The sequence below is a fragment of the Pteropus medius genome, unplaced genomic scaffold, assembly GCF_902729225.1.
Source record: "Pteropus medius unplaced genomic scaffold, Ma_sr-lr_union100, whole genome shotgun sequence".
Taxonomy (NCBI): domain Eukaryota; kingdom Metazoa; phylum Chordata; class Mammalia; order Chiroptera; family Pteropodidae; genus Pteropus; species Pteropus medius.
In genome coordinates, this window is record NW_024351647.1 from 6725158 (window position 1) to 6741013 (window position 15856).

General features: G+C 31.6%; 1 protein-coding gene and 1 pseudogene across 1 annotated transcript in view; one reads left to right on the forward strand and one right to left on the reverse strand.

The window, feature by feature from the left end:
- Positions 1-4722: 4722 nt before the first annotated feature.
- The window catches only part of KATNBL1 (katanin regulatory subunit B1 like 1), a 36357-nt gene continuing 25223 nt past the window's right edge, over positions 4723-15856 (reverse strand). Inside the window, exons 5-10 of the mRNA XM_039843990.1 lie at positions 14608-14726; positions 14296-14346; positions 14114-14203; positions 13675-13764; positions 12774-12867; positions 4723-11268 (exon numbers count right to left, since the gene is read on the reverse strand). Coding sequence (XP_039699924.1) covers positions 11236-11268; positions 12774-12867; positions 13675-13764; positions 14114-14203; positions 14296-14346; positions 14608-14726 — 477 coding nt within the window. The 3' untranslated portion in view covers positions 4723-11235. The remainder of the gene's footprint in view (positions 11269-12773; positions 12868-13674; positions 13765-14113; positions 14204-14295; positions 14347-14607; positions 14727-15856) is intronic.
- Positions 6933-7051, forward strand: LOC120587306 (uncharacterized; annotated as a pseudogene).

Genomic DNA, 15856 nt, shown 5'->3' on the forward strand with positions numbered 1-15856 from the left:
GGATCTCTAGAACATATTCATCTTGTATTACTGTAACTTTATACCAGTTCACCAACTCTCCACTTCCTCTCCCCACCATGGCCTGGCAATCACCATTCTATTTTCTGCTTCTGTACATTTGAGAATTTTAGGTACTTCGTATAAATGGACTTATGTATTTGTCCTTGTGTGATTTATTATTTCACTTAGTATAATATCTTCCAGGTCCATCCATGTTGCAAATGGTAGGATTTTCTTCTTTTTTAAAGCTGAATAATATTCCACTGTATGTATATAACACATTTTTCTTTATCCATTTGTCTGTTGATGAACATTTGGGTTGTTTCCTTATCTTAGCTATTATGAATAATGCTGTATTGTGCACTTAAAATTTTGATAAAAGGGGAGATCGTCAATGTAAGTGTTCATACCACGTGCACACATACACACAAAGGACACAAGGACACAAGGAAACTTTAGAGTTAAGGAATATGTTTATTTCTTTAAATATGGTGATTGTATCACAGATATACATCTGTAAATATGTCCAAACTCATCAAATTGTATTAACTAAATATGCACAGTTTTTTGTATATCAATTATACCTCAATAAAGCGGTAAAAAATTTAAAATAAATTGAAGGTGATCAGGAAATGGTATAATCAGAATTCTTCTGGGTCAGGTTTGTGTAAGAATAATTTCCAAGCAGCTACCCATTAAACAAGTCATAATATGCAGGGAAGGATGAAAAGAACTCAAGACAAAATGTTCTTGAAAGCTGTACCTTAATCCACTAGATGTTACTATTCTCAAAAGACATAGCTATGGATAATTAACTAATACATAAGTTTCAATATCATATATCTAATTTAGAAATAAATGGGGATGGCCATGGTATACAAAACTCCCTATTAAACTTAATTGAGGTACCTATAAACACCAGGGCAAACAGCTTTACTCTTTTGTAGCCAGTTATCTAGTAAAAAGTAATATGCGCTGCATAAAGAAAAAACTGTAAAATGTTCAATATACTACTTTAAGCATTTGAGTATAAAATTGCTGGATTTGGGTCTTCTTAAAAGTATACATAAGAACTAAAGCTTTCAAAATCTTTTCCATAGTACGGTTTTAGAATCACAGTACACTTAGTATTTTAGAACAACTCTTTTTAAATTAATTGTTGTAGCCTCTATGGAAAACAGTATGGAGGTTCCTCAAAAAATTAAAAATAGAACTACCATATAACCCAGCAATTCCACACCTGGGTGTTTATCTGAAGAAATCCAAAACACTAATTCGAAAAAATATACGCACCTCTATCTTTATTGTAGCATTATTTACAATAGGTAAGATATCAACCTAAGTGTCCATTGATAGACAAATGGATACAGAAGTTGTGGTATATACATATAATAGAATATTAATCAACAATAAAAAAGAATAAAATCTTGCCATTGTGATAACATGGATGGACCTAGAGGATATTACGCTAAATGAGATAAGTCAGACAGAAGAAGACAAATACCATATGATTTCACTTATATGTGGAATTAAAAAAAAAATCAAAACATAAACAAACTCATAGAGAACAAATTGGTAATCGTCAGATGGGAGGGGGGTTGGGGAGCTGGGTAAAAAAAGGTGAAAAGGGTTAAGAAGTACAAATTGCCAGTTTTTAGTCACGAGGATGAAAAATACAGCATAGAGAATACAGTCGATAACACTGTAATAACTATGTATGATTTCAGATTGGTATTAGACTTATGGGTGATCACATGGTAAGGTATATAAATGTCTAACACTAAGTTGTACACTTGAAACTAACATTGTATGTTAACCATAATTTAAAAATTTTTTAAAAATAAAGGAGCATCTGAATTTTTTAAAAAAAGAATTCTTTGAGGTCAGGGACTGTGCCTTACCTTTGTGCTTAATATTAACAAGCACATGGCAAGAAATTTGTTGATTATGTAGTCTCGCTGCCTCAACCAGTTGACTTTTTATTATCCAATGTGTATCCGGCAGCTCAATGCCTCTGTTTAGCATCTAGAAACAATTACATGCAGTAAGTAGAAAACTTTAGACCTAGCCTCAGTCCTACCTGTTAGTAGTCATTGGGATGTAAAACCACTTTCTTAGTATTCCAATAAATGTTTTGGGGAAACTTCCTTGATATGACTTTTAGAGAGCTGTATAATCAGAATGACTAACAGAAGAAAATAAATTTCTATTAGTCTAATTTGAAGAAGAAAACTCCATAAATTCAACTCTAATTTTGAAGTTCTGTTCTTTATGTAAATTTAAACATTTGTTGACAACTTCATCGCTGAATGTTGTATCAAATATGTTTCTTTGGTATCTTTAAACATTTGGTTTATAATGGTTGTATATTTATATTTCTAAATTATCAGTGTTATAAATTTACTCATATCACTGATAATATTACTAGAATGTACTCGAGGAAGCTTTTCCTTTTATATAGTCAGCTGTTGCTTTTTTCTTAAAAGATGGATCAAGAGACCAAAGTAGCAGATATGAAACTCACACCACATGTGATATGACAAATGGGGGTGTGCCAGCTGTTACAAGCAGCTCATGGAAGCTGTGTACATTTTATAAATATCTTTTACTTAAAGTATTTGATTTCCAAGATATAATGCAGTTCCTCAAATATCATACTAGTCAACAGGTGAATTAACATTTAAAAGAAAAGCCCTAAGTTTTATGTCATTTAAACATAAAACTTATAATCGAGTCCTCCCATATCAGCTCATATTTTCAAAGGATTATTAGGTCCTACTAACCTAATAAAGATAGCAGAAAAAGCCAGGTTATTTTCATGTAGTTTAAGTTACAAAAGTATATCATTTTCCAAGAAAATCTTAAGATATATGTTGTAATACTGTTCAAATCACGAGCTAGTCTCTTGAAGGTTATACTAAAGATGTCAATTATTATAATTACTATACTTATCATTATTTAATTCAAACATGTCAACATTTAATTAATAAAATTTACAGAAAATAACTACTTAGATAATTTAACAAAGTACTTTGTTATCACCAGAAACTTTTAAAGCGAATTTTAGCTATTTTATATTTAGAAGATTTGTAGAGTGAAGTCATTACACACATTAACTACATGGATTCTGACAAAGCAGAAGTGATTAAATTATTAGACTAAGGCAACAATAAATGGTGCTGAATCAGTACTATCAGACATTCTTAAAAGCCTAACATTTGTTTCAATTGCTATATAGTCACCGTTCAAAACAAATTTTATCTTTATTTAAAAAAAATCATGACAAGACCAAAAGCCCCAAAATATCTGAATATTTAAAAATCATTAATTAGAAGGGTATTAACAATTTCTTGATCTCTTTTGCTGTTAATTGGCTCAGTAAGTGTGGGTCAAAGAAAACAAAACTACATCAGATTAAATCATTAATAAAATATGTAAAGAATAAAATTGCTCTTCTTTAAAACATTTAAATGGTACTTTGTGAAAGCAAGCCAATATAAAGTGTGATTTTAGAGTTGACAAAGAAATTTTGCCTAGTTAGTAGTGTAAAAACACTAATACACTACAGGAAATTGATCACTCAATAACAGTGTCCATTTGTAAGAGATTCACTCTCCACTTACTCCACATAAAGATAATAATCTTTATGATTCATTACAGCATAAGATAGTAGGTTGATCCTAGACATAGATTTATATTCACTATATATGTGTGTGTACATATGTCTACACACACACACACACACACACACACACACACACGCACGATTAGCTTTACCCACCTCTGCCGCTATTATTCACATTAATTTTTTTTTCTTCATTTCTAGCATTAAATTTCCTCCAGGACAGAATACAGATTACTTTTTAATTAAGAATATAGAACCTAAAGAACAATTATTTAGGCAGAAGAAAACATTATTCAATAAATAGACACTTTGTAGAAAATGTTTTAAGAGAGAGGTTATTAGAAACTGATTTATTTGAATGGGCTGAATCTCAAAAATCAAATCTTAGTTCTATACTGATTCAATACTCTGTATCGTTTAATGTTATGTCAGTGTCATACGTAAGGAGTGAACTACTATTTATTTAGAAAATTATGTTTGAGGAAATACACCACAGTATAAAAGTTGAAATTTTGTTCCCAAACATTTAGCATCATTTAAACAAATCTACATGATACTTCTTTCCAAAATACAGAAATTGTATTGTTTTTCCTTATAAACTCTCTACTCAACATTAAAAAAAATAAGTAATGATTAGCAATGATCAAGAAAACAGAATCCTATACTAAGAATGCTTCGAAAGTAGTTCACAAATATTTTTTTGGCTTCTAGCAATATCCCCAAAGAAATGAACAATAACTGCTCAGAACATATAGGTTTAACAAGCAAAAAAATGTTCAGTTAGCTTCAAGCTTTTCCAGTGTATGGAAAGTAGGAAACAATATATCAAATACTAGCATGTAGAGTATGAATCCATTTGTACTAAAAAATGAATACACACAGAAGAAAATCTGGAAGGAAAGACACAATGGTTCCTCTAGGCAGATGAGATTATGGGTATTTAATTTTCTTTTTATTATTCACTTTCATAAATAGGTATAAACTACTTTTGTAATTTAAAAAAGGAACTTATAGGGGAAAACACTATTTAAAATGATTTTCAATCATTTTAAGATAAAAGCAGAAGAAAAACACAAACACCAAAAGGATACCCTCAATTCCAAGAAAATACATGTATTTTACACATTACATGAAACTACCTTAGTTTTGCACTGTACAGATGGTCTTCACTTGCAGGTTATCCGGTGTGGAATGTAGAAACCATACAAGAGAAAACAAATGTAACAACCTTTAAGAATCAAACACATTTTAGCTAAGGTTTAATTTTGGTATAGCATGAACATTTACAAACCAATTTCTTAAAACAAAAGAGAGATTAACTGCATAGTTTTATTCTAGAACTGCTCATTTTTAGCTGCTATACTATCACAAATGGTTTTGGATTACTAAATTACTTCCTCATACAATATATGCCAAAGATACCACACTGTTGCATTTATTCATAAGAATTAAATACCTACTACTTGCCAGGCTTTGTGCCAGCTACCGGGGATGTGACAAGAGCAGATAGTCTCTGGTCTCATGAAACTGTCAGTCTAGCTGGGAAGACAGATTATAAGCAATTATAAAACACTGATAAGTAGTGTTAAGAGAACAAGGTTGAGACTGTGATGGCAGATACCTCTAGCCAAAGAGGCTTTAAAGGTGGCTTCCCAGAGGAAGTGTGTTTAAGCTGAGACCTGAAGGCTAAGAAAGAGATAACTGTGAATTTGTGGGAGAAGAGTTCAGAAAAATGAAGCGTTTGCAGAGAAAGTGTAGTTTTTTGGAAACTGAACCAAGTTCATTCTAGCTGAAGCATTGGGAGGAGAGGTGGTCTTATTGAGAGATTGTAAATCTCACTGTTCAGTTTCTTTCCTAAGTCCTTAAGTAGTGAGACAGTAAGATTTGTGCTTTACAGACTTTTCTGGGGCATCATGTATGCAGTAGGTTGTAGGCATATAGGAATAATGCCAGAGTCAGGAGACTGCTGAATAATGTAGAATAATGTAGACTAAGATACTGGCAGGAGAGGTAAAGAGGTACAAAGAGAGAAATTTAGGGGGATGCACGAATAGGATTTGATAAATGATTTGGAGATGGTTCAAAGCTGACTCACAGGTTTGTGGCTCGATAATTGCTGTGGGGTGGGGGATAGGGTTGGTGGAGGGGAGTGAAAGTAGAGAATGAGGTCAATTCTGGATGTACTGAAGTTAGAATGTCTACAAGATACCCCAATGGATGTTTCCAGTAAGCAGTTGGACATATAATTTATGAGCTAAGAGGTTTAGGGTAAGATATGTATTTGAGAATGATAAACATACAGTTCATTTTTTACAACCTTAAAAAGAAATCCACATCCATTTGATCAACCCAGAAATGGCCTTCCTTCCACCTCCAAAGTGAGAACAATGGTAGATGGTAAAGGAAGCCATGAGAATAACCATTTTTCATGAAAATGGTAGAGAAAAGACCGTAAGATAGAAACTTGAAGAACAACGTTTAAGGAACAGGCAGAGGAACTTTCAAAAGATACTGAAAACTGAGTTGGTTCCTCCCCTTTACTGTTTTCTTAGCTTCTATTCTTAGTGGAAAAGGAATCTAAGTGGCTAAGGAAAAAAGATATGACCCTTCTAAATCTTTTGTAAGCTTTAGAACCTGCCTCTAAGAATGGTATCAATCTTCATTTCTATTTTTGTTGCAGCTAAGCTGTAGTTGTACAGAGAGGAACTGGTGAGTGTACTGCAGGGCAAGTTGATAGGTGAGGTAGGTCCTCATTCACTGTTCAACTAATTTTATACAAAGGGCTAGTGAAGTTTTTCTTTTTTTTTTAATGAAAGTAGAAAAGTAAACAGATGCTAACTTTGCTCCTGACTCCTAAAGTGAGATCTAATTCCAGTTCAGGCTCCATGTTGCAAGTTTGGTTGATAAATGCAATATAGTAATTCCAGAAGCAAGTAATTCTGGTAATTAAGTATATACCAGGATACCCATGACAACTCTTACTCTAGAAAATACTTTGGATCAATTCTTAGCTTTGGTGTAAAGCCATAGTGTCACAACAATCTTGCCTGAATACAGGACATTAAGAAAAAAAAAAAATCCTGGTTTAAATCTGAATAAAAACATAGAATACTGTAAAGCATAAGAATCAACATGAGTTCAAGTGTATTCGAGGGCTGAATCCTTATTCAGACTACTGGTATCTCCCATCTGAAAACTTTGTAGTTCAGAGAATAGTAATTTGTATGTCAAAGCAACAGTATATAACAAGATTTGCGTCTACGGCCATGCCACCCTGAACAAAGCAATACTATATAACAAAATTTGTGTCCACGGCCATGGCACCCTGAACACGCCCGATCTCGTCTGATCTCAGAAGCTAAGCAGGGTTGAGCCTAGTTAGAACTTGGATGAGAAAACACCTAGGAAGACCAGGCGCTGTAGGCTTAAAAAAAAAAAAAAATTTGCTATGAAAAATACTGGCAGCCATGGGGCTACACTTTCATAGAACTACTGGTACATGGTAACTATGCCATTTTGTGTTTTATGATTAATTATAGTCTATAAAAGAAAATACTGTGGTATATACAGTTGACCCTTGAATATAAGTTTGAATTGTATGGGTCCACTTATATGCAATTTTTCTCAATAAACACTGTAAATATATTTTCTCTCCCTTATGATTTTAATAAGTTTTTTCTTGTTTCCTTTATTATAAGAATATAGTATATAATATGTATACAAAATATGTGTTAATTGACTATATCATTGGTAAGGCTTCTGGTCCACAGTAGGCTATTAGTAAAGTTTTGGGGGAGTCAAAAGTTGTATGCAAATTTTTGACTGCAGAAGGTGAGGGGGTCAGTGTCTATAAGTCTTGTGTTGTTCAAGGGTCAGCTGTACTGTTTTGTACTTAATTTTTACTCAAGTTGATTTTAGCATATTATTAAGTCAGCAATCTGACCCAGATGAAATTATGACTGTCATATTTGAAATATTATTTAAAGTACAGTATTGAAAAATATACTCAGTATACTGAATATATGATATGCAGCATTTATTTTCATTATAATTGGTGTTGTTACTGAACCAATCAAGTTATACTACAAATTAGCATACAGTGTTTGGGGAGGAACTTTTTATTCTATACTCCTGTTACAGAATAAAAAAGGAGGGGGAATAGTGTGTCACAAAGTTTTATAACAATTTTCACAGCTAAAAGAACTGGAAATTAAGAGGAAAAGAATGACAATAGGAGTAAACACCTACTTACAAATGTCCAGCAATACTGTTTCCATCTGAATAGAGAAAACAAAAGTCTATACTGAAAGGTAAGTAGTACATCCAAATGGATTGCTCCAGATGAGTCAGATGCTTGTGATTCTATTTTTTTCCCTTTAAATCAATAAAGGCAACTGACATTACCATCTTGTTCTTAAATAAAAAGATGACTAACAAAATATTAACTTAAATTTTGCTCTTTCAGATTCCTTGACTGATTTAAGCAATTAAACATTTAAATGATTTTTTATCAGTATTTAATAGCTAATAATCATTATTCAGTTATCCATCAATATTAATTATATCAATAACTTTCCAAATATAAAAATGTTCTCTGAGAAAATTACTATTTCAAAGGCCAGAAATAAAGCCCTGAACTCACACAATTTTTAAGGTTAGGACATGACATGTACCAAGTAGGGAGATTAAGATTTTATTCCTCAGTAGCCCTTAGACTTCAGTGCTGATATTAATGATTCCCCTAACTGAATATAGATATTTATATCCAGATTCTTGCATATCAGGATTCATGTAAATAATCTGTCAGTGACCTTTGAAATTACTGCCAAAAGATTAATTTTAAAAACCATCTGCTAATGTTTGCTTCCTAACTTTTAACACTTATTCTGATCATGATCACTTATTACAAAATCTGTTCACTTTATTCCTAGTAGAAACAATTACTCGATTATAACCGTCTATCACCCCAATAATCTACCTGTCTCTAGACTTGCAAAGTTACCAAAGTCCAGTTCAGAAAACCTAAGAAGGTAGAAGAGGTAGTAAGACATAGAGACCTTGGGGAGTCCCTCAGTTCTGTATACTGCTTAGTAGCACAGCAACAAATGAGCAATGACAGCAATTGTCCTAATCTAGGTCAATACAACAGCCAAAATACTTTGTAAATACTTCCTTTGGCTCCTTCTGGAGATCAACGCTGTTCTGATTAAATAGTGTGAGGAGTGCTTAATAGCAACAGAAGGTTCAACAATAGTTACTTTTCTAACATCTTTTATCCAAGAATCTTAAAATCACCTAATATTAATCAGAACTCAGCAACTGAGAGAGGTAGGTACTAAGGCAAACTGCAAAGGTCAAGAACAGAAATTAGGAGTGTGTGCTATTGCATTATCTTTGTGAGCTAAAGACTTTGCTGCCTAATATAGTTCCAAATATATAAAATGGAGTGTTATCTACTCTCCTTCAACAAACCCAGTTAGGCATAAGAACTCAGTGTTAACAGGATAGTATCTTTTCTTACAGTGTTTCATTTGTATTTGTATCTAGTTTTTACTGGTTTGATTTATTGAAGTTTAATTTTTAGAAGATACTGTTTACTCAACGATCTTACCTAGAGAAGATTATAGTGACACAGTATTTTAGATATATTATTTTTAATGTTATATTACTTTAAATATTAAATTAAGAGTCTATAGTATCACATACCAATTATTTGAGTTATCTTTCTATCTGAGGTGAAGGGTTTATGCTAGGCTATACATACCATCTTCCTTGCGACCAAGAGGTGAATTTGTGAGATGGATACCTAAGAGAAAGTGCAATTTGTAGCCATGAATAGTTGTGTATGTGTATAAAGTTAATGAACCTATAAAAGGATTGAGCTCCTGTCCTTAACCTCACTAGCGCCATGCTCTGAATTAACTAGTTCAAACTGTTAGATAAAGCAGTGATACTAAAGGAACAGGAACAAAGAAAGGTTGTATTTCAACATCTTAAGGTTTCACAGAGATTACGCAGGTTTCCGATTCAAATTCCCACCTTCTAAAGAACAAGTTCTTAAATAACTCTCAAATCACAGACGTGCAGTAATCTGAAATTATTCTAAAGATTTAAGAAAACAGCCAATTACTACAATTGATATTCACTATGAGGAATACATAGCTATATAAAATATAGCTACACAAAAAGAGAATTAAGTGAAACATTTTTAAAGTTTTTAAAGCAAGAAAGATACTTGTTTAAGATGCACATCAGTAGTCGCTAATTAGATAAAATGCTAAAGACTTACATTCAAGTGCTTGAAGGGATTACTGCATAGAAATGTGATTGCTAAAAATCTTTGCTGAGATGCCTCTTAGGCTCATTAAAGATGAGATGATGTGTGAACCAGTAATGGTATTTAAATACCAATCACTTTCAAGATAGACTAAGATATACAGCTGTGAAGACATTCCACAAGTGGGTTCACTGACACTAGAAATGGTATTAAAAAAAAAAGACCTCATACAGTCTGCTGGCATTTCATATCAACCATTGGAGGAGGTAGTAATATAAAGTGTTAGAATTTAAAATAGAAAGTCAGTACTAACTGTAAACATTTCTAAAGCATTGTATGTAATTCTTTAAAACATATGTAGTGAAAAAGAATTAGAATTCATATAAAATCAGAATTTAAAAAAGCAAAAAATAAGAATATTTAGTGAATTTACTCAAATGAAGGAAGATTAAATGATACAGAATTGAAAATATTAGAAATCTATATACAATAGAAAGTGAATATAAATAAGCCAAATCCATGAACATTTCCAGCTAAGCAGTCATACAAATACATAGTCACTTTTTTCTTTATATAGGAGTAACACATACATACATGACATGATTCTGGCAAAAAGTCAGAGATATTAAAAATATTCTCAAGTTTTAAAGATGATATGGAATAAGTTTTACAACAACATTCTACATGAATGGAAGCCCCTGATTTCATTCCATGATTTTATCATGCCAGAAGCATGGTTGGTTTTAATTTTTTTTTAAAACAGATATTGGTATCATATACATTGGCTTATTAATTAAGGCATTTTGTATACACAATATCTCAGGGTGGACAGAAATTTTTAGTATTGATTATCTGTTATGGTGTTTTAAACTTTCAAAGTCTTTTCAACATAAGAAAATAGCTGCACACATTTGAGTGTTTTCTTATAAAACACAGTCTTAAAAAAAGTAATGATGATTGGTCTTTGTGGTTCCTAATAATAAATCCTTATTTTTTCACATAGTATAAAATATATTCTTATGCGGGACTGCATTAAGATCCAGTAGTTCTTAAACAATGTTACCAAATAACCATATTAATCCCAAATGCAGCAAAGGTGAACAATTTTCATAGTGCACTTTCACCTCATTGAAGCTGAAGCTGCTTCTTTCGTATATTTTTCCACTTCAATGTGAAGTAGATTGTTAGAGTTTTGCTAGTGGTTTCATTCTGTTGCTTAAAAAAAAAGTTTTTGATTTCTTCCACAGTTCACAGTTCTCTGATGAGACATTTCGGAAATTATATGGTTCAGGGATGTTTTGAATACCAAATGCTCTTTAGTAGATGAAGTCTCTCAATGCAACTGTAATAAATAAGCATCTACATCCTTAGAGAATAAAACAAAAACATTTCAATTAGCTAGTACAGTAAATACACATACACAATCCATTTTCTCCTCCCTTTTTGTCACCTAATTTGCCTTAGTTTCCCTTTGTAACCTCTGGAGGGTAAAAGATGTGTCTTACTCAAATTTTACTCTGCATTTTTTTAGCACAGGGCCTGGTGCACAGCATATGCTCAATAAATGTTTGCTAAGTGCTGAGTAAATGATTTGGTTCCTGTGATCAAGCAACTCTGCTTTTATAGCTAGGCAAGATCATTAAATCACTCATGACAATTCCTTCAGTTTGATGATAGCCTGAATTTCTGCCCTCAAGAAAACTGCAATTGAGGGTGTAATATTATAAAAGAGATTTTAGCATAGCTCAAGGAACTTCACAGAACTTTTAATCACTCAGTATTGTCTTATCTTAATCCCATGTTCACAATAAAGCTTCTCTTTATAAAAAATTACACTCAAAAGCAAATTTCTAAGGAAACAATAATTTTTCAGTTCTATTGCCAGATTATAAGACCCTTCCAAAACAATGTGATAAATCATGTACAGTCTAAAAGTATTCCATTTTCTATTAGCTTTTACACTTGTTTTTCTTCCATTGTCAAAAAATCCAACAGGAAAAACGTCTAGGAACTTGATTTCTATTTATAAGACTTTCATCATTAAGAATTCTATATAGTAAAATTATGCATAGTTGTAACACGCTTGGTTGATATATCATTTTGCTTTTTTCTTGAAAGTATCCAAGAAGAGTTTTACAAGTAAGTCCATAATATAAATCCACTTATTTAGAATATATTTTTAACTAAAGAATGCTTCTATATTTCTGGTTAATGCCCATTTATGATAGCAGTTTGCTCTGTAAACAGGTGGAAGTATTCCTTAACAATGACATTCTTCCTTGCAATTATATGTATTTTATATACCAATGTTTTCTGGAGTTTAAATATTAAAATCCAAACTAGCAATGTATCTTTTCCTTTAAGAGACAAGCAAATCAATAAAGACTAATGTCATATTCATACTGTATTTTCAACAGTTTACCTTCCCCAAAAGCATAACATTAGCAAAAGCCAAGTAAAAAATAATACCTCCAAACCATTTAACTATATTCCTCATCTTTTGCTTCCTGAGTGTCACTATCTTTTCGGATGGCTTCTTTACCTGGACTTTTAACTTTTTTCAAATATTTTTATTTAATTGGAACTAGGTCATTAAATAACCTCTAGCACATTATTTCTATAGCTGTATCTGAAATGCATTTAACGGCTAATTCTTGTGTTCCCTGCTAACGTCACATTCATGTCCAGAAGACATGTGCAATTATAAAATTGACTTTAGACTTTATTGAAACAGTACTGAATTATTTTGTCTAAAGATCTAAAAGTGTTCATTTATAAATGCATAATACTAAAATATTTTTTCTAGATTTATTTAATTTTAAATATTGAGTTTAACCTTAAGTTTTTAAGTTTAGCTATATTATAGATTACCTTAGCTATATTACCAGTATATCCTGGAACCAAAGTAAGATGGTTTTCTTGTTCCCACAATCCACTTAATTGTTGTTTTAAAATCTGAATATTTCTAGGAGAAAAAAGAAAAATGAAAATACACATATAATATGATGTGGACTTTGGTAGTGAATGCATTTAATAAAAACAGTTTAAAATTTTTCAAGTATTTATCAGAGAAAATCATACCATTTGAAGTAAAGCAACCCTTTAAAATAGTACATGCCAATCATGGAAATTAAAGGTTACTTAGTTGTTAATGCCAGTAAACAACTAGGTATTTGAAGCATTTAGACAACCTGTTCTTGGATGCGAAGGGGGAAATTCTGAGAGACCAAAAAGAAAACTATGAACTTTAAGAACACTGTTGGGAGTTACTTTTGATAACTCATGATAATCTGGCTAATTTCGTAGAATACTCACACATTTTCACATCAAAACTCTACTCAAATTATGACTGTAATACAGGTTTTAGAACTGTAATCATCCACATTGGATTTACAGGTTAATGTCTAGGTAGTTAAAGGACTCTGCAGGATGCCTCCATTCCTGGGCCTTATTACTAATATTCACCTCTTTTTCTCTCCCTTAGTCATTATAATGGATAAGAGGGTTAAACCACTGCTATGCTTTTTCCTTCTAAAATGAAAAGTACGGTTCTGCTAGAAGAAGAGATACAGTGGGTTACTGGGCTCTGGAATTCAACATCCATGTGTAATTTTCACATGAATAGTATCCCAATTTAATTTTTCTCTGAAAATGAAGAGAAAAAATATTATATAGTGACAATTATGGATTAAAAATATCACCTAATTTAATCAGGCAGCTTTTCTAGAAAAAAATTCTAGTAGCATATGGTTATCTTTAAAGGTATACTCACCCATCATTTATAATTTCTGTTTTAGATGAGAGTTCTGACCACCACCTTTTTATGACTGCTTGAAGCCAGTTTAAACCAACTATTATATATCTGAAATGACATTTTGTTACAAAATTAAAGTGTTTTCATCCAAGAAGCCTTTACAAAAAAATAATACTACCCTCTACTTAAAAAACACATACATACACTGATCTTTCCTCTTTTAAAATTTTTATTTCACTACTTTCATAAAACTGTATTTTATGTAACTTGTTTATAGATGCTTTTGTAATTGTTCTTTAGTCACTTCTTAGTCAAATTCTTTTCCTAACTGTACTATAAGCAACTTGAAAACAAAAACCGGGTATGTCTCATGGAGCTCAATCTACTGCTATGCACTCACAAAGCACAAAATCAAGAACACTGGAAGACAAAAATGGAGATTCAGATTAGCACTTACTCTTCAAATTTGCTTTTAAGCAGTGATTTTACTAGAGGCAACAAGTCTACACAGCAGCCGAGTGAGATGTATTGTTTTTCTTCCTGTAAACTAAAATTAAGAAATAGTAAGTTATAAAAATATGAACAGGCCATAATTTGTCCTTCTTTAAACTAATTTATTTTCTGAAAAATATTTTTTACCTATTGGTGAGCACAGGAAGGCAATCCACCACCACTCCAAGATCTTCTATCCTGTGAGTACGAAAAGAATAGTACTGCTATGATAACCATCAACTGCTTTTGAAAAATTCATTCATTCAGCAAATAATCCAACTGTCTATTGGTTACTTTTCGACTAGCGATGAATGTAATTTAAACCTTATTTCTCTACTGACGCTAAACATAGGAAGTTTAAAATTTTAGCCAGTAATAACATAAAAAAGAAGAGGCAATTCTAGATAGCACATTGTAAATTACTTTTATTGAACAAAAAGCATAAAAGGGCACACTTACCTCACCAAATAAGCTACAAGTTCACTTATACTTCTCTTTTTCCAGAAAGTTAAAGCTACATTCAATCTCAAATTCCTGCTGAATAAAACTTGTGCCATTGTTTCATGGTCCTGAGAAACCTGCAAGGCAGTAATCTAATTCTTAAAAAGAACATTGGAAAATTATATAAAACCATTTTTTCAAGTAAATTATTCTAGTAGACACGTATTTTAAAACTATACAAAGGTGACTCCTTTTACTCACCCATACAAAAGATACTGCACTTGAACATAGTAAACAAATGATTTGAATAAATTTAGAACCTATTTCTTTTTTTATCAAAACTTTTTCTTATGTGCTACCATATTTCTTTTAAATCTCAATAATTTGTAAAATAAATTATTTTTAGCTTATCTATAAACCCAGGATTCAATTTATAACATAAAGGAAAAGGTAAACATATAGGCTAGTTATTGCCTATGAATAGCATGAGAAAGGAATTACAATGATTCAGTTCTGTGACAACTATTTAAATTCATTCATTCATTCTTGTCTATATAATAGACAAGAATTCCTGTTGTAAGAAGTTTAAATGTAGAACTACACAAAACTAAAAGTAAATTCTCTCTACCTGCCCACAAAACAGCTAATGTTACTGCCCAGAAATAATCACCATTAACAGACTGATATGTATCTTTTCAAACCATTTTCTAGATAAAGACAAATTAGATACACATGAAATTTAAATATTATAATATCTATATTTTTGAAAACCTTGCCTTTTCACTTATTATAAAGATTTTTCAATGTCAAAACACAGATCAATCTAATTTTTAAAAAACAACTAACTATATTATGCTCCAATCTTTATATATCATAATTTCTTTAGATTAATTCTGGTTTTTCCCTATTAAAACTATGCAATGAACATCCTTATGTATGCAAATATATACACTTGTACAAATGCTTCTGTAAGGTTAATTTTAGAACTAGAACAGCTATATCAAAGATTATGTGATTTGAACTTTGACAACATAGTATATTATCACTTTTAGATTTGGGTTTTTTAGAGCAAGCACTAGTCAATCAGGAAAAAGGTTCTGAAACAACAAAAGAGCATTCAATAAATCTATTAGTTAAGTGTGAGGCTAAGGCTTGTAAATCAGAAAGCAAAGTAAAAAGATGGCCTTGAAAAAAATGTCTTACACTGTGTCTTACACTAAATCAAATGCACGACTGAAATTTTTTTAAAAAGGCATTTGCAGTCAAA